Source organism: Lemur catta, chromosome X (genome assembly GCF_020740605.2).
Source record: "Lemur catta isolate mLemCat1 chromosome X, mLemCat1.pri, whole genome shotgun sequence".
NCBI lineage: Eukaryota > Metazoa > Chordata > Mammalia > Primates > Lemuridae > Lemur > Lemur catta.
In genome coordinates, this window is record NC_059155.1 from 58969567 (window position 1) to 58989782 (window position 20216).

General features: G+C 45.3%; 1 protein-coding gene across 2 annotated transcripts in view; it reads right to left on the reverse strand.

Moving 5' to 3' along the window:
- Positions 1 to 17664, reverse strand: part of SHROOM4 (shroom family member 4) — a 195750-nt gene extending 178086 nt beyond the window's left edge. For both annotated transcript variants that reach the window (XM_045538468.1, XM_045538467.1), the window contains exon 1: positions 17252 to 17664. In XM_045538468.1, coding sequence (XP_045394424.1) covers positions 17252 to 17368 — 117 coding nt within the window. In that variant the 5' untranslated portion in view covers positions 17369 to 17664. The remainder of the gene's footprint in view (positions 1 to 17251) is intronic.
- Between the last annotated feature and the right edge of the window lie 2552 nt (positions 17665 to 20216).

The window sequence follows — 20216 nt, forward strand, 5'->3', positions numbered from 1 at the left end:
GGGAGAGAGACAGGAAGGCAGGAAGTCCATCCCTCACTTAAGAAAATTTGCTGGCAAAGAGAGAGAAGGTAAGAAGGGTAGGTTTATAGGGACCAAGAGCGACAAGTCTGGTTTTTTATTTATTGCTTACTCCCCTCCAAGTTTGGGAGGCAACAGGAGCATTGGGAAGAACAGGCACTCTAAAATCAGATAAACCAAATTTTGAATACCAGCTTTACCAGTTATTGGTCCAATGTATTTTGGAAAGTTACTTAGCCCTCTTAGCCTCAATTTCTGCATCTTAGAATAGGGACACTACTAAGTACCTCTCATACATTATATTATTTAATACTGAGAGTCTAATCTGTGTTTTAAACAAGCTTCCCAAAAAAGCTATGAAATGACTGATATGTGAGATCCACCTTTGTCCAATGCTATGACACACAGAATATAGTCACAATAGTTAATAGTGGTATTAGAAAGAGAATATAAAGCACAAAAAGGGGATCTTTTAAACAAAATTTCAAGGTATAGGATTTGAGGTCAGATAGAGCTGCGTTCAAATCACAGCTCTACCACTGACTGGCTATATTACTTGGAGAACATTACTTTGCCTCTCTGAACCTCATTTTTTTCATCTGTAAAACAGAAATACTACCACTTAATTTATAGTAGTGACAAGAAGATTCGAGAGTATGCATATAAAATTCCCAGAACATAATAAGTATTTAATTAATGGTAACTTTGATCATACCCAGCCCAGAGTTAAGGCTCCCAAGCACATGAAAACAGCAAGGCCAATTTTTTACTGTGCATTTCCATTCCCTTGCCCCTCTGAACCAGCCTTCAAAACATTAAAGCACATCAGCTAACCCTTTGATTTTTCAAGCACCTATGAGGTCACCCAAAGAATTCCCTCCCACCCTTTGAACCTTTAATTCATTCTCAAATGATTTACTGGCTGCCTGGCCTCCCAATGACCATGCTAGCAGCCATGTCCTTCCTATTTGAGGCTCTGTCCCTTTGATAACAACAGTGCCCCTGATGAGGTTTACTATTCCCATACTCTAAGGAGCATGCTCCTAAGACAAAATGTTAAAGTTTAGAAGGACTTTAATAGAAACAGCAGTATGGAACAAGTTAACGTTCTCTGTTTCTCTCACCAATGCCTGCAAATGCTGAATCACCTCCTCTTTAAGACTTTCTCAGATTGTTTGTACTCCTTCCATACTTACTATGTGATCCTGATAAGGAAAAGCACTTCTAGGATCCCTTTTGAGGCCTGTTCCTAAAAGTTCATTCCAGTGAGTCAAGCTCTCCAGAAGTAGACTGGCCAGGAAAAAAACTAAGAGAAGCCCCCATAGTGTGTCCCTTAAACTATCACAGTACCACCACTGTGAATTTGAACCTGTTCCCTTTAGTGCCCTGACATAACCTAATATACTACAACAGAGACAGCCACCAATGAGATAAACCCCTTTAATAAGGAAGACAGAGTCAGTTTCTTTTGGCCCTTCTCAGCATTCACAGCTTTGAGTAAAATAGTGAGAAAAGGAATGTCATGGTCAAATAATGAGGACACTTAAGGCACTGGGTATAAATACCAGACAGTGACTCATATCCAAGGCCAGTCAGAGAGAACACGTTAGGGCTTGCTTAAGCAAAAGTGAAACACACACACACACACACACACACACACACACACACACACACACTCACACACTCACACACACAGTAATTCACTTAAAGCTACAGCCTCTCAGCTGAAGCAGTGAAATACTTGAGTCAGGCAGAAGACTCAGTTGCAACTGGGGTGGCTGTTGTTTTAAGAGTTTCACAGCAATGCATCCCAACAGCATGAGGAATGCTGTAATCATCAGCCAGCAGGCTTCTCCCACAGGCAAGCGTCTGAACACCACTCACACACAGGAGCTACAGAAGCAAGAAACCCAATTTTTGCAAACCAAACTCCATGCATCCTGGGGACAAGCAGGTAACCAGTCTTATTCTCCACTGCTGCCATCCCCCTTCTCATCCTGGGTTGCATAAGGGATCCCTCTCAAATTCTCCTACCACCAATATTTTCTTCCAAGTGTTCCTTCTGTCCCTAGCTTATGTGTGTGTGTCACTCAAGGCTCACCACACTACTGGGTGTCATGGAAAGTCTGGGAAACTTGGGTAGTATATCCAGATCTTCAAGTCATATCCTCTTTCTAATTTGGGGCTGGGAGTGGAAAGGACAAAGGTTACCAATTACTGAGTGTGAAATTTTTGCTCGACTCTTCCTACATATTCTCTCAAGGAGCTAACCATTCTGGAGAGTCTACTCTGTGCTTTGTGCTGATGATGGTGAAGACACAGAAGATACAGCCATTGTCCTCTAGGAGATTTTGGTCCAGCAAGCCAACCACAAGACAGCCAAAGTACCCAAAGATGGTTACTGGAAAATCAGAACTCTAGCATTTCAAAGCGAGGCTTAGAGGTGGGGTTAAAGTTAGGCCCTATGAGGAGGGGCAGAGAGGTGAGAAAGGAAGGCCTTCCAAGGAAGTGGTGTGAAGCCGAGCCACTGGAAGGAAGATCAGGATGGGAAAATCAGAGGTCAGAATTTCCCAGGTGAGTCTGAGGAGCAGAGAGTAAACCATTCTGCTTAAAAACCAGCATGGAAGGAGTGCTAAGACTAGAGACAGATGGAGAATGATCCATAACGCCAGGCGAAAGTAGCTTGGGCTCTATTCTATACGCAGCAAGAAACTATTAAATAATTTTAAGGTGGGGCAGGGGATGATCAAAGGAAGGAAAATCATTGAGGAGGCGACTAGAGTAGTGTAGTTGTTCCAGAAGGAGGCTTCTTCCTGCATATCCCAGCTCTTGCAAGGTCCACCTTCAAAGCTGCCCTTTCCCATCTGAGCTCACTATCTCAGAGCTCATTACTATGCATTCTAATTCTGAATGAAACTTCTAATGTACTGAAGTTGGGTCAAAGACTTTAAAAAAAAAAGAGAGAAGATGCTTCATCTGAATCTCCCAGTTTAGATGAAAGGAACTGAAGAAGCTCAAGAAATTTCACCCCAAAATATGGCTCCTTGGTATAAAGACTATTTTGAATTACAAGCCCTTGGAAGGGGCTTTCCCTCTAGCTGCATAAACCAGACTGATGACTTCCCTTCCCCTCCCTGTTATCTCAGTATATTGCAGGAAAAACAATCAAGGATGCAACCAGACCTGGCCCGAGTCATTTTAAATATACCACCTGTCTCTTGGGTTAATTTAATTTGCTAAGAGACTCATTTACAAGTTAATCTGTTTCCTCTATCCATTCATCCTCCCTAGTAACCATTTATTGCCCCAAACAGAATTACCCATACTACTCATCTGCCCCTTCCCTCTGAAAGGCAGGTATAAAAATATCTGGACTTCATTGGGATATTGGGTAATCACTCTGTGACATGTGCGTGGTAAATAAAACTTTCTCTTATTAATCTACCTTAATTGTGTGTTCATCTTTCAACCAACTTTCAGGAGAAAGGGCAAGTTTCCCCCTCATCCCCACAGAACTATGATACATCATTTCCATTTCCACAATAACATCAGTTGACTTGGTCTCTGGCATCACTGGTCTCCTCTAAGATCCCAACAGAGGAGGAGAGAGAGAGAGAGAGAAAGAGAGAGAGGAGAACTGCCAGCATAGGGCAAAACCTGATTGTCAAGTGCTTTTCTGGGGCCTGTTCCAGATCACTGTCACTTACAGGCTTACACTAGAGCTCAGCCTTAAATTAGGGCTCCAACCTAGGGGATGGGAGATGGAAGGGCCCCACCTGGGTCTTGGCAGTGGGAATTAACTCTCCCTGATCCGTAATTCTTTTGGCTTTTATTAGTGCCTGGAAGGGGAGAGGGATGTAACCTGAACCCTAATGCAGCTGAGAAGGGCTAAGAGCCAAAACCTTCCTTAAGCAGATACAGTATGTGCAGGGCCTGGGCAGGTTTAAGAACACTGCACACTTCTTCAGCCAAAGGCACAGGAAAAACACAAAAATTACATATTTAGCCCTTTACATCTATAGGAGAGAGTATCACCCTCCCACCAGGGCTCGAACAGCAGAGAGAAGTTAGCAACCTGGCTCTTATAAAAGCCAGAGCACTTGGGAAATCTTTTCCACAAAAAATCTCCCCAGCATCTAGATATTCACATACATTTCAAATATAAATTACAACCTATTTCATCTTGTCAGAGGGAAGAGCTAGATAAAGGAACCCATGTGGCCATTAACCTTTTAGCAAGAAGTGAGTTTTGTCTGCAAGGAGGTAGGGAAGGTTTGAATTTAGACCAATTTCCATAGCTCAAGCATCTTTGCAATGTTCTGAATTTCAGTTCTTCACCATGTAGAAAAGCAGGTGATGCTGCATAAAAATGGAAACGGCTCTAGGAAGCCATTCCAGGAAGAATGGGGGTGGGGGCGGCAGGGAGGGCTAGACTAGGCCTAATATTGGCAGGTCTGTCTGCACATAAAGTGAACCTTTCCTGGGAATTTCATGTCAGTATAAAGGACAGCAGTGCTAGGGTTTGGGTCAGAGAATCACTCCAAATTTGCAAAGTCTCTTAATAACAAAGCAATGTTTTCCAGCCAGACTTGCAGCAAATGAATGCATGAAGTAAATCCCTATTTCCTCCTTAATTTTAGTGTGGTGAGGACACCACCAAAGGCAATGAAATCATAATTTCGAGTTTAATAATGCATTTTAAAAGGTCACATTTGAGAACCAATACTACTGTAGAATATTAACAGTGATATTCACAGATTAATAATACTATACTATGCGGAGAGTATAAAACTGCTAACAACAAAAATGCAACACAGACTTGAAACTCCAGTGGTTTGAGGTTTGCCTTACCAAACCACATGATATTTTGTTTTTCATATAGAGAAAACAATCCTTAACATCTTGGCAAGCCAGCTGATGTTCTGTAACAGCCTCAAACCATTTGAACATTTCAGTCTGAAATTTGGCGTTTTGACAGTTTCTTCTATGTTTTGTTTGTTTGATTTTTGGACTTTCCCATCACTTGAAAGTTCTAAGCTATACAAAAAGAACTTCAGCCAGTAACAGCTCAGCTGAGGAGACATCCCACAGATTGGAGGATATAGCAAGACAAAGCTGTGGCTGGAAAGGCATATTAAATAACAATGCAGGTCTGTTCTAATGCCTTCGGGGCATGAGATTGTCTGGCAATTAAATAATTTACAAACAATCAGGTTAGTAAATTCGTAAATTATCTATGTTGACCATTATGTTCCTAAAATAATGATTTGTTCTTTTAGCTGATCAGTGGCCTTAAATAAACAACCCCCCCCCCACTGCCTAAGGGACTTCTTAACTTGATTGTCCTGCAGACACCTCAGTCTAAGAAGATCTAAAACTGAACTAAAACTGGTTCCCCTTCCTAATCCCTATCACTCAGAGCCTTCTACATTAGAAATACTGGATTCATCTCTGACTCTTGCCTCTTCTTCATTTCTTCAATGGCAAGTATTACTGTTAACCTCTGGCAACTCGCTAACGTATGACAAGTCAGCACATTGCCAAGGTGACTGATTCCTTCAAAACGCCCCTTCCTATCTTTTGTTCAGTTCCTGTCTTTCTTCATGGAAGTGGTTATGAGGCTAGTATGTGCTAGGTGCTTTGTTTTTAATACATTAATTCTCCAAACAACAAAATGGCTACCTATTCCCAACCTGCATCCATTCTACAGCCCAGTTTTCTGGGATCTGCAGAATACCTGGCTCAAATCCATTCCCCTTTATATGCCATTACTCTGCAACAATCAAGTAGATTTCCACTGACTCACTTATGGATCCAGCCACCCAAGCCACGTGACATCAGGCAAGTTACCTAATCTCCCTATGCTTCAATCTCCTCATCTGTAAAATGGGGTTCATAAATGAGCTAACATGTGTCAAGATAGAAAACCAGTACTCAGGGTATGCACTAGAAAGTATTTGTTAGAAAACAAATAAAAGTGACATCTATGGAGCTCTGTGCTGGTTTCATAGGCCAAAGGAAGAATAGCACAGTTTCTAGAACAGGCACTCAATAAAATTTAATGAATGCATTAATAAGTGAATAAATAAACAACACATGTTCTGCCCTCATGCTGTTAGTCAACTCACTGTGGAGTGAGCAAACTGGCCTCAGTCTCCTGTCTGTGTGTTTAGGACGTACAGTGCTTACACTAACTGGAATGAATGCCCTTCTTCCTCCCTGGCCTATCCAAATCCTATATATCCCTCATGGCCTAGCTCAAATTCTTCTTCTTTTATCCTCAAAATTCAACCACATCAGCAAACACTGAAATCTCTTCCCATCGAATAAATGTTGCTCCTAGATCCTGTCCCACAGTTTCAGCACTTAAAGCTTTTTATTTCTTGGGCTTGCAGTAATGCTGCTCTTCAGCAAAAGTGTGATCTCTTTGAGAATCCAGGGACCAGGTCTTCTGTGGTGGTATCTCTTGTATTCTCTAGTTTAGGGTTAGGCATTTCACAAAGTGCTCAACAAATCTGTGTTGACTGCTTGGTTGGTTGACTGATTGGTTGGAGGCTTAATTGAGAGCTCTTATGACAGCTAAACAAGGTTTAGCATAGCCTTTCAAAGTGCTGGCTGTTCAGACATTAGTCAGAAATGATGTCTGGTCTTCCAACTTCTGGCAGCCACAGACATCATACTAAAGGTGTCCTCCCATTTCACACAACTCCCAATGAGTCGGCAACTTCATACACTTAATTTTTTAGGTTCAAAATTCACTTGAGCGAATATTTGTTTCATAAGGGACACATTTGAAACACTCTATTTTTTTCTTAAATCACATCCATTTCTAGCACTTACATGAGATAAAGGATAAAATGACTCTTCCTCCCTATTGGACAACAGTGCAAGTTTTATTATTTTTATTTTGCAAATAAGGCAATTGAGACACAGAGACAGAAATGACTTGCCCAAGGTCATACAAATAATGAGCAGCAGAGTTAACACTAAATTTCAAGTCTTCTGAATCCTAGCTCAGTCCCCTTACCCTGACTTGAGATCTAAAACAAAACAAAATAAACAAAACCTCCCTTTGACCCTGACCCCGAGTGGCAAGTATAGGTAATATTACCCGTTTCTGCATTCAATTTTATTTCCCTCCTCTCCCTCACTCCCTCCACCTCTCTCTCATTCTTATCCCATTCTCTTTTCCTTCTCTTTCCTTCACCTGTGTAAACGTGATATTGTAGAAAGAGCCTGGGATTTGGAGTCAGACAGAAGTAAATTTTAAAGTCAGCTTTTCCACTTACTGTGTGACTTAGAGTGTGTCACTTAACTTCCCCTTATCCTCCGTTCTTCATCTGTAGAATGGGGACATCAATATCTACCTTTAAGAGGTACCATAAAAATCACATGAGAATGCATGTACAACACCTAGGACCAGCAGTATTTGCCACACAGCAGGTCTAATACCTCTCTGATCCCACCATGTCTAGGCCCTGACCGCTCCTTGGGTTCAAGAAGTTGTCAAGATCCAACCCAATTTACATTGCCTCCATCCAGTGAGGCACAGCCACACAAGTGAGGTATTCAGATCCTTGCCTGGTCCACTTTTCAGCCTGTTGTTGTCTTGACCCTTCCTGATTGCCGATTTAAATAAACACAGAGCTCCAAACTCTGTCAAGTCCTCCAAAGAACGTGAGAGTCAAGCCTGATTCTTACTCACCCTCTGAAGCTCACGTCATCACTCACCCTCTCAGTCAAAGACAAGATGCCATCCAAAGCTGCCTACCTATAGAAGTTTTCAAGCTTTTACTTATATCAAACACAAACAAAAAGCAATGGAAAACAGTAAGGCAGCCCAACAAAGACAAGGCTTTAGCTTGTCATCCTCTTATAAGCAAAGATGGGGCTGCAGCCATGAGACTCTAGCCCCTTTCCAGAATAACTAGTCAAACCAGCTTTCCTTCTAGCTGTACCTCATCTCACCTCCAACCCCCTTCCTCAAAAGAAAAATCAGTTTCTGATGGACCGTGAAAGGCAGTATAGGAGAACCATTCAAAACTTCCCTGCCAGAGGCTCAGGAAGGAAGAGAGAAGACCGTACAACTAAGAATCTGTTGAGTGGCATTAGGGTGGGGGCCCGAAGACACCACAAAGGGTCTGTCCATCACTGGGCTTAACCCTTGATCCTGTCAAATTAGTCCCACCTCCTGCATTCCTCACAGATGTAACATTAAAAGACTTGAGTGAAAGTTAACAGACCATGCCCTCTCTGAGAACATACCAGGAAACAGCCACTTCTGGAAAGATAGGAAGTGGGAGTGTGGAGAAAAGCAATGTACTGTGAGACCTGCCTGCTGTCAGTCAGCCTTCACACTTCCAAGCCTAGGCCACGCGAGGACCCTGGAGCCCTTAGCAACCCTTCAATAAATCAGGAGCTTCCCCATGGATGGTCTGAGAAGAAACGGGAGCGTACAGAGAGGCAAAGTAATATGCCCGGACTTCTCAGCAAGTTGATAAGAGAATATAAGGAGGGTGACAAAGGTCCTGTCCTTCACTGAAACAGGATAGAGAAAATTGCAGTGTGAGAAAATTTCTGGTGTTGCTATAATTTGCTGAGTGTTTTCAAACTTATCAACCTCAACTCTGTGAGTTTCTCTCACCTCCCCCCCACGAGAAGCATGCTGAGCCAAGAGGGACAAAGCTGGTACAGCAGGCTAGAAGGGCCGACTGTGACCAAAGAAGAAAAAAAGTTGGGTTTTGGACAGAGGGCAGGGCCGCCAATGAATGAACAAAGAGGCAATGGCACTCGAATGAGACAGTCCAAAATGTAGGCCTCAAGCACCTGGTGCTCATGGGTGGGGGCTTGGAAACAAAGACTGGACATGAAAGAAGGACAGCCTACATGCATGGAAAATGTGTCTCTGTAGCTACTAGGCAGTGTTCCTTGTGTGACATGACATAGTCATAGAAGCTCACTAAAAGAGGAAAGGGTGGAGGTGCAGCCAAAGGGGAGAGGATAGAGCTCACTCTGAGAAAGCAAGTCATCTTGATCTTTGCAACTTCAGTGCCTGGTCAGGATGGCTGCATGCCTGAGTAAACATGCCAGTGTGATGTGAGGAAGAAGGATCATCCCTTGCAACACTAATGCATAAGACAGTCTTTCCACTTGGCCTGTTTACACGGGATGGGGCAAAGGGGTACAAGGAGACAACCTCTACCTCATCCCAGTCCTTGGAAGTACAATCTTTATAGTCAGGAAAAATGGTATCTCAATGTATTTATTAATGACTTAATTGAAGTCTGTGCGAGGGGAGTATTTCAGGGAGCACCAGGAGATACAACATTGGCTCCCTACAAGCTGAATCAAAGTGATCTCAGTACCGACATGACCAATTTAAAAAGGTCACTTCCTGATTACAAGATAATTCTCAGGTAAACCTGGAATCCAGTTTCAGAGAGAAAGGTAACCATGTACACACATGTGGTCCCAGCATCAAAGGTATGAATGAGCACCTCAGGCACTGACAGTAGTGGAAATCCCAAACTCGCCCAGGTTTGTGTAATGAAGCTGTCTAGAGCAGCGGTCCCCTTTATGGCACCAGAGACCGGTTTCATGGAAGACAATTTTTCCACAGAAGAGGGGTGGAGGGTGGGGGAAATGGCAGAGCTCAGGCAGTGATGTGTGGCCTGGTTCCTAAGAGGCCACAGACCGGTACCAGGCCATGGCCCGGGGATTGGGGACTGCAAGTCTAGAGCACTTGTCCCTACCCTATAGATACATTATTTCCCAAGAATATCTTCTACAGATAAGCATCTTGGAGCTTTGAATATCATAAATGATGATTAGGTTGTGTAATTTAATTAATCATACACCACAGATTAAATAGGCTTTTACAGAGCTGTTCTGAACCTAACAACTATAAATAACATTGTGTCAGTGGGGACATGTTTCCTAGACTTCAACGCTCTCATCCCTAGACCCCTCACTCTTCAGTAATAATGAGGACTAAGCCTCACTCCAAACCACACCCTAGTCAGGGCTTTAGTAGTAACGAAAGGTATTTCCCCAGCTCAGATGACAGCTGGTGAATATGGGGACATTGGGGGATGAGGCTGCGGATGCAAGGCCTCCATCAGAGTGACTCCTGTGTGTGTTCTAGGTACAGACAGAAGATCCCAGAACCTAAGGATGACAACAACAGCAGGAGCTTTTGCAATCAGTGCCAGTGGTAGTACACAGGGAGATAGATCTCTGACAGGGGATGGGGGCAGAGACTGCTGTCTGTATATTCCTATGCAGGGGCTCTGTAAGTTGCAGACTGTTTGGATGTCACATGTGCTTAGCATCTTCAATCTTGGAGACAACTGTTTTTCCCAGAAGGAGAAAATTAAGTTCAGAGAGGTAAAAAGAAAAAGAAATCTGGAATTCTGACTTTGACACTATTCATTAAATGCCACTTCCTTCTTTGATTATACAAATTCCTTCTCTGTAACTTAGTAACTTCTTTGTATAAACATATATGCTTCCTGCAGCCAGGATTTATGCCTTCTCTCTCAACTGCCCTACAACACCTTTACCAAGGCTAGTCTGGGCTAAGGGCAGGGGCAATTCTAAATAAATAATGAGAGATGAATTGTGTTCTTATCAAATCTGTTATGTGCTTGTCCCAGATGCCTATGTAGAGACCTTGGGCAGGTATGGCTTAGCAACAGCACAGCAACTTCCACTAAAAGCCTTTGTTTGACACAGGGCCTTGGTATAACATGGACACCAGAAAGAGATAAAGAGGTCTTCAGCTGTACTTTTTGTAAAGGATGGTCATACTCAACTTTGGTCATACTCAATTTTGGAACTGGGGGCTCCATAATTTAAGAGGAACATGGACAAGCTGGAGCATCCAGAGTGGAAGAAGGAAACAGGAGGGGGAGGCTGGACTTGAGAGCCCATAAGGAACAGGTGAAAGAGCTAGGGCTCTTTAGTCTAGGAAAGTGAGACAAAGGGACATAATATTTACCTTCAGACCTCCCAAGGGCCTTCCTAAGATGGAGAAAGCACCCTTGTTCGGTGTGGTCCCAGAAGGTAGCATTAGAACCCATGGATGATAGGTAGAGGGAGAATGACTGCAGCTCAACATAAGGAAAAGATGTCTACAGTCAGAACTTTCCAACAATGAAATGGTGAGGCTTAGAAGGCAGTGAGCTCCCCCATGACCGCAGGAGAATGAGCTCAGGGAGGGCGGGCACGGTGGCTCACACCTGTAATCTTAGCACTCCAGGAGGCCGAGACAGGTGGATCATTTGAGCTCAGGAGTTCAAGACCAGCCTGAGCAAGAGCGAGACCCCGTCTCTACTAAAAATAGAAAGAAATTATATAGACAACTAAAAATATATATAGAAAAATTAGCCAGGCATGGTGGCGCACGCCTGTAGTCCCAGCTATTCGGGAGGCTGAAGCAGGAGGATTCCTTGAGCCCAACAGTTTGAGGTTGCTGTGAGCTAGGCTGACGCCAGGGCACTCTAGCCCGGGCGACAGAGGGAGACTGTGTCTCAAAAAAAAAAAAAAAAAAGAATAAGCTCAGGGACATTGCACAAGTGGTTGGTGAAATGGTTAAGATTAAGACTAGGTGACTTCCAAAGGGCTCCCTTCACTCTGAGATCCTGTGATTCTAGGTCTCCACCAAGAACAGAATTAGTCCAGCAGCCCTGAGTTAAGTCTGCCCTTTGGTGCTTGCGGGGTGGAGGGTTGGGCGATGAGAGCAGCCCTTCACATGATCTCTGCTGTTCTTCATTAACTTTTCTCAGATGGGTCAGCATCTTTTCCCCTCTGGTTCTGAAGAAGTGTAACTATAAAATCCATGATGTTCCCTTCAGATAATCACTTCATAACCACCAATCTCAAGTCTGAGTCTCTCTTTTCTCTTTAAAGAAATTCCTGGGAAGGGGGTTGGGGAGAGTAAGGGGGAAAACCATTTTAATTTTTTAAGGGGCATTGCTCAAGTGTCTTCCAGCTGGAGTTGAACTATTTTCTTTGTCTGGGGTTTTGGAGAGGGAAAAGCCTCTAACAGGCTTGGCCTTTTTCACTTCAGGGAACATACGTGTGTATCTCAACAGGGTACCAGGTGCATGATGGCAGCCGGTAGGGCAAAAAGTGGTATGTACCCAAAGCATAGCCAAGGTTACCAGACATACCACCCAACCTTCTTGCTCTACCTCCCTCCACCCTTCTTTGTATCTCTCTGGATAGATTTTTATCCCATGCCCTGGAATCCCCTCTACTTTCTGGGCAATGGCAGCAGTTGGAGAACTGAGACAGTAGGCATCATTGCTGAATCTAGAGGCAGAAATGAGGAGGGGATTCATCCAAGTAACCAGACTAGACTAAGCTCCTAAGAATCATACCCCACGAAGGTCCCTAGGGGTGGGCCTGGCCTGTAACACAGCTAAGAAGGTTTCACAGAAACTATCATTGCTCATATACTACTACCTCTGCACCCAACAAGAACTCAAAATCACAGCCAAATTTACTGCTGGCCACAAGACAACTTCAATTTGACATACCCAGGTCCTCTTGAAGTTTCGACTGCCTTTGTGTGCTTCTAGAAATAAGGTCACAGTAGGGACGGGAGAGCGGCTGAAAACAACATGAAGAGCATGCTTTGACAACACGAAGAACATGCTTTGCCATTTTCCTAGACTAAGGACAGCAGAGTTTGCCCAATTCATTCTCAGATTGTCTGTGATAACAGAGATGGGGAAGGTATGCCTACTGCCATTCTGCAAATAGACACTTGGGTCTAGAGAGGGTAAAATGATATAGCGACATCAGTGCACATTAAATGGAGGGAAGGGAAGCTTCTTTTTCCTCCAGGCTACTCCCCTACCCCACCCTACTTTGTTCCAGGGCAGTAACTAGCCCCACTTGCTTCACTGTGCCCTATGAAAACATCCACCAAAAACAGGCCAAGAAAAGGGCAAATATATAGGATGAGCCTGTCTAATGCCCTGTCCTGTCCTCCTCCCCAATTTTCCTCCTTCTTCTTTTCCTGCATCCCCACCCCACACTGGTCTCCACCCTTTCTTTTCTCCACCTTCAGTCAACTTCAGGGCACATTTCCAAGAACTTGAAAAGAATATGGGAGCCTCATGGTACAGTTCAGCAAGTCTGAACTCTCTCTCTCTCTTTCTTTCTCTCCCTCTCTCATTCTCCCTCCCCCTCCCCCTCTCTATCACACACATACACACACACACATACCCCACAGGATGATACAACATGAATCTTTGAGGCCTCTGAGAGGCCCTGTGTGATGCAAATTCATTGGTGCCAGAACCCTGGAAAAGTCACCAATCCCCAAAGAGGATCTTTTTCCAAGCAGGGAGTCAACTTCATGAATGACTGTCTACACTGTACAGAGGGACCCCTAGGTAGCAAAACAGATACATTTGATTAAAAGAGAGTCCTCATTTCATTCAGATGGGCCCCCTGGGTCAATGAGGTAGTATAAAATGCTAACCAAAGGAATTAATAACTCCAAGGTCATGGACCCCATTCCCCTGTTGGTCATGTTTCTTTCACTTGTTATGATCTCACTGGGAACACCACAATGTATGGAAAAATCATAAACCATCCCTCAACACTTAGGATAATCAATAGTATTATTCTTTTAGCAACAAGTCTCACTATGTTGCCCAGGCTGGACTGCAGTGACTATGCACAGGTGCGATCATGGGGCACTACAGCCTCAAACTCCTGGGCTCAAGGGATCTTCCCGCCCCAGCCACTCAAGAAACTTGGACTACAGGCACACGCCACTGCACCTGGCAATAGTATATTTTAAAAAATATTTTCTATTTCTTTCCCACTTGATTGTCAGGGGGAGAGTATACACGTTTCCATAAATCAGGCAGCTGAATTCCCCACATTCAGGGAAATCCTAGGAGCCAGTAGGGATTGATTTCCCCAACCCAATCATTTCCTGGTCCAAAGGTTCTCCCACAACAAATAGGAGCTAGACTTCCACACCGCATGCCCTCTTCTCCAACTGATCACTTTTTGCAAATTTCCCCACTCCCCAGATACCTCCGCTTGTTCTACAAGATATCTTCAAGCATGCATGCCACACCATCTCAGACCCAAATTATTTTTTTTTCCTGTAACACCAAAGGAAATTGTCTGCCATTTTCCACCATGGTTCTTGTACCTCACCTCTGTCTCTGCCTGACCTGAGATCATCACAAATGATTTAGAGTCACGAAAATATTCCTCTCCTGTCTGAGCCCAGACTCCATCAGGGTGTACCTACAACCCAGTTTTCACCTATTGTGGAATTATAGGCTGGTGTGGACAGGGTCACTGTAGTAGGAGGCTGATAAGACTGGATTCATCCCTGAAAGGTATTGCTTCATGCTCCTTTACAAACTGCAGTACTAGCAGAAGAATCTGGAAACTTTTTGAGTAGTAGAAATACAGTGGACTTGGGGCCTGCCACTGACTCACTGTATGAGAGACCTAGGCAAGCCACTCAATATATCATAGCATCAGTTTTTCCACCAGTTTCTCCACAATCTTCCCTGACAGCCTCACAGTGTGGCTATAAGAGGCTAATGGAATCAGGGATGTGGGAGCACACAGCAAACAGTAACACCATATGCTAATGAAACAAATCCTCATCTTCCTCACTCTGCAACAACACTTCTGAGGAGAAGAAAGCCAGACCTAGCATAAAGGACTGGCTACTAGACAGTCAGAGTGTCATTTAAAGATCATCCACTTGAACCTCATTTTAGACATTAGGCTGCCTAGGCCCAGGAAGGGCAAATGATGTACTCAGAATTCCAGAACTAGAGAGTGGCAGAGCAAGGATTAGAACCCAAGTTTTCAATCTGCCAATCCAGTTCTCTTTCTACTCCTTTCCACCCCATCCCCATCAATGTATACAGACAAAGAAGGCTATTTTCAAGGAGAAAGCTGTATTGTTCTGAAGCATAAAAGGAAATAAAACTAAGGGAGAAAAATAAAAAGGGGATTAATGAAATATGCCAAACAGTGTCTTGTCAAGCAAAAAAATAATAATAATAATAATACAGGCAACAGTTGCACTTACAAAATACTATTGTCCCTTTATATAATGTTGGGGCTATTCAGGTTATAACTGGCTTGTACTCTAAATAGCCAGGCTATCTGGGAGAAACAGGAGAAATGATTTTACCCCCTGCATATCCAAATGTGTGTAATAATGAGCCTTCATATAATAGGGGTCAACTGTACATTCAGTGGAAAGGAATCATTAAAAGGCACCCTGCCTCTCAACACACGAGGCACTTCCTCAACAGCTTTGCCAAGGAAACCCTCATCTACCCTCAAATAATCCCCCAGCCAGACCACAAATTGCTGGCTGCCCCATACTTAGCAACACGCCCTGCCATGCTCGCACTGGCTCACAAAATAATCCAGGACCACAGCAGCAAGCACTATATGGTGTGCTTCTCAGGATGGGTCGGCTCTGGGCAGAGTTGAAAAACGACCTCTCCAAGGCAGGTTGTCTAGGCCGACTGTGGAAATACTGCCAGCGGTGTGAGGAGAAAAAGGAAGGGAGAAACTGCCAGACCATGGAGGGCTGCATATCCCATTGTGACCTTGGTGGAAAGATGGGGGAGAGCAGGAGTTTGATTAGAAAAATTCCTGAAGGCTAAGATTTCCCTCCCCAAAGGGGTTGTTTGAGAGTGTTTTTGGTAAAAAAAAAAAAAAATATTCTCTCCAGAGAACACTGGAGAGAGAGTGCCTTAGGAGGGAGTGTGACAAAGGCATCTCAGACTGGTTAGAAATAAATGACAAGTACCAGGCAAGGGGTACTGGATGAAGATCAGGGCCGATTTGGGGAGGCTAAAGATCCAAGAGGTCCCTACTGGCCCCCCAAAATGTTGTCCCAGCATACCTCAGACTGCTCAAGCTGATTGGTATACCCCAGGGCAACACTCTAGGGTTGCTAAGGGTGTGGGCCCTAAGGCCTGAAGGACTCCTACACTGTAAGTTAACCAGAAGCTCCAATTCAAGGCAAAAGTGGCACAGGTTATTGTGGGGGCGTGTGGGGTGTGGGGGAAGGGGGGAACATTCACTGAACTCCCTGCTCAGACGTGACCAAAGTTAAAAAGCCAAAAAAAGTGATATTTGTTCCCTGCTGAGAAGCAACATCTTTCTATCTCCAGCCTGAACCCACATCTACAACCTCAACTGCCATTTGAGCGGGTTGGAAGGGGGAGAGCTTTTCAAATTTGAGTATTTAAGAGCAACAACAACAAAGAGGGATAAAATTCCTGAAGATGTGAAGTTTGTTGGTTTAGCAATCTGGCACCTCAAGGTGAGTCGTCCCACAAGTCACTTTTCCCAGTAACAGCCCCAGCTGCCCCTCACCCCTATGGAGGAGGCTAGCTTTGGGGGTTCCGGAGCGCTCAGGAGAGCTCCTCTCCCCTGTCCTCCACTGAAACTTGGCTTCCAGCAGATCGCAGCCTCCTAAAACAAACAAACCCTGGCGGTGGCAGCGGCGGGGGCGGCGGCAGTTCCAGCACAGCTGCACTCCATGGAGCAAAAGTTTCCTCCACATTTCTGAACGTGCAGGAAATCTCGCCGGCGCTGGGGCAGGACTCCGGAGGGAGGGAAAGGCCTAGCGGGACCCGCCGCAGCAACGCCCCGAGAGCTGAATGGATGTGCGCGCGTCCGGCCGTGGGAAGTGAGGCTGGCGAAAGCCACCAACGCCTCATCTCCAGTTCCACATTGGCCCCTAGCCCTGCAACCTGCCCGGGAGGGACGGTCCGCCGGTCAATGGAGGGGCCAGCGCTACCAAGAGAGCTGCCAAGCCGAGTTGCCTGTCTCTTCAGTCCCTCACTGTTCCGCATGAGCGCCAGGGACTCCAAGGAGAAATCCCCAACAGCCACCACTTTCTCCAGCCCAAAGTGAGGGGAGTAGCTGCCCCGATGTGGGGGAGCAAAGGCTGTCCCAACGCCCCCCCCCCCAAGTGTGTCTGCACGCAAGGCTCTAACCCGGAGCCAGTCATGCTCCCATTCCGTGCTCCAGCCAGCCTTAGGGGGTGTCTGCGCCTGGACTGGTAAGACCCTCTGTGCTGCTCAGAGGAGCTTTCATCCCCAGCCCTGGCCAAGTTTCAAAGTCGGTCTGGGGGCCCTGTCCCGCGGCAGCCCGCGCACCCACTTGCCCATTCAAAGTTGGGCACCATTAGGATAAAGCTGCCAGTTCTTACCTTCGACACTGTGAGCGGCTCGCAGTGTTCCAGACCCCCCTTAAGGGTAAAGCCCCAGGGCGCCCCCCCTTGCAGCTGCACAGGGACGTACTGGAAAGATCCAGGCCGGTTCTCCATCCTCAGCTCCACTTAGGCGCCGCCGGGGGCTCCTTTTCCGCGGGGCTACGTTGCCTCCGCCCCCAGCAGCTCCGCCACCATCGCCCTGCAGAGCTGCGCCACCCCGCACCGCCCCGCTCCGCCTACTCTCCCGGCTGGAGACGCTGGGGCAGCGAGAGAGCGAGCGCAAGGAGGAAATGACACGGAGCCGGAGAAAGGGGGAGAGAGGCGGAAAAGGAGAAGGAAAAAAAAGAAAAGAAAAGAAAGGAGAGGCGGAGGGATAGGGCGTAATGGACAAGAAAACGGAGCAATGGGGAGGAGCAGTCACTGGGACCTCGCCTATAGGAACGCAGGGGAATGGGAGCGAGGCGAGGCCTCACATCAATTGTTACATTGTTTCATTCAAGCAGGCCCCCTCTTTGGTCCTCCTCTTCACTGCCGGGTTCCCCGCCCCTCCAGCCAACCCAGGCGAGGGGAGGTGAAAGTCGTTAGTGTGGACGCCCGCGTGGCCGAGTGGGCTGAAACACTGGTTTCCTGATTAGCGCGTTCATGTTTCTCTGACTGCCTTTTTCTTCCGAAGGTCCCAAGAACCGGGTCCTAGGAGGCTTACAAGGCTGCTAATTTGTGGACCTTGCCTAGAGGGGTGGAAAGTAAAGCAAGCAGGCCAGCGAACACAGTGGGGCTGTGTGTGTAGGCTGCTCTGTGTGTACGCGCTAGGTGTATGGGGTCATTATGAAACATTGCCCCGGAGCATAGTTTAAATAAAGAAGCACTTTGAGGATGCCCCCTACCGGGGCTCTGCCGCACCCTGGCTCAGAGCTGGCCTCTCCGGGTTACACCGTGCTTGTGTATGTTCCAGTCATCTGGAGTTCCTGGCACGGGCTTGCACTTGCCCCACCGAGATGACCAAGCCAGGAATCAGCACACTTTATGAGTAGCAGTATTGTCTCTAAACAAACCTACAGGAAACAGTATCCATTGATAAGCTGGCCAATTAATAATGTTGTTCCTTTGAGGAGAATCAGCTTTTAGACAGGATCCAGAACATCTCTGCTCATCTGTTCAAGCTTAAGCCTTGTAGTGTCCGCGTTGGGCTTTTAAAACAGATTAAATAAACAACCACAACAATAGTCCTGAAAAGTGAATTTGTTACTGAATCTTATGCTGGCTTCTCAGCCTTCACCTGGGCTGGTCATCGTCCCTCTCTGAGGTGTTTTCTCCGGAGCCACATGTGAGCAGTGAGTTTTTAAAGGACCTCACACTAGCAGGGAAAATGTTGTGACTCAACAGGATGTTCCCACTCTCTCTTGCCTGTTCAGTGTCTTCCCCTGCTCTTGTGCTGCTTCCTCCTCTTGGCCAATAAACACACTATGGCCCCTTCCTTCACAGCCAACTGTCTGTGGTCAAGGTTTCCACTCTCTGCTTCCATTTCCTCACTTGTCACTGCCTCTTCAACACAGTGCAGCCTGCCCTGTGCCCCAGCAGGCCAGTGAAACTTCTCTCACAGGCTCCCCCCAAATCAATTCTTTCTACTCGGCACCGCCCCCACCAGACTGTCTGCATTATATAAAGCTGTCTTGACTTTTCTTTAATAAAACAGCAGTTTGGGTGTTTATAGCTCACCTTTTAAAGTCCTTAGAGATGATTCACATGGGAAATCACCCTTGAGCTTTTACACTTTTACAGCTATTATACAAAGACCATCTTGGCCATGTTTATTGTTTTGTATTTTCCCTACTAGACGGCAGAGAAAATGACATCCCAATTTGTTGATTCTTAACTGTGTCAGCCTATGTCATAACATTCTTTTGCTCTGCCACACCTTGAAACTAAGCATTTTTTTTTTTCTTTTTGGGATAAGATCTCTATGATTGTAACTTGGTAGAACTCAGCATGTTTCAGTCCCAGTATATTGAAATTTGTAAAGTTCAGTTCACAGGATATTTAGTCATCACTTAAGGACTACTAGAATTATGTGTCTAGACTAGAGGGAAAAGATTTGGAAGCAGGAGACACACATCTGAGCACTGGCCTTGTCACTAATTAGATGGGTGACCTTGGGCCAATCACTGAGCTAACTCTTCTTAGCCTCTTTTTCTTTATCTGTACACTTTAGCTAATAAGCCCTGACTTTCCTACCTCCCAGGCCTGTTCAGAAACTAAGATGAAATAATACAAATGAAAACACTTTGATAAGGAAAAAGTAAAAATCCTCACAACCTTATTATGAAAGCAAACACTGAGCTAGCCTTTAACTAACCTATTTTCATTCCAAGCCTTACTCCACAATGATGTCTTGATGCACTCTTCAGTTTATCCTTTCCATCATTATAGCAGAACATAAATTACCTATCCCCTTGTGCAAACAGCACATAAGTAGTAGACATTTTGAACATAAGGTGGCTAGATCATGTTCCTCCTTACTGATAAAAATCACTGCTGCTAGCAGGCATCTTGTTCTTCCTTTGGAAGTACAGTTAGTAGGAGCATGATTGCGTAGTGGAAAGAGTACTATGTAGAACCTGAGTTGCTTCAATTCTAAGCCGGTTCTGCCATTAATTAGCTGTGTGATATTAAGCAGGTCACTCCCCCTCTCCGCAAATTGAAGGGGTTGAACTATTTGATTTCTTAAGTTCCTCTACAGTTTGCAAATTCCTGGCAAGTGCCTAACTTAGTATATGTGCAAACAAATTCCTGATGATGGAGATGAACAAGTAAAAATAGAGTGATGGAGAAGACTTTAGGTGTGTGCTTCTGTGTGTGTGAGTGTATGTGTGCACACCAGAGCCATGAGACAGATGATGAATTCACTCTTAAGTATGTCAAATTGCCTGTGGGAAAAGGGTGGAAAGTCCAGTAGGCTGTGTAC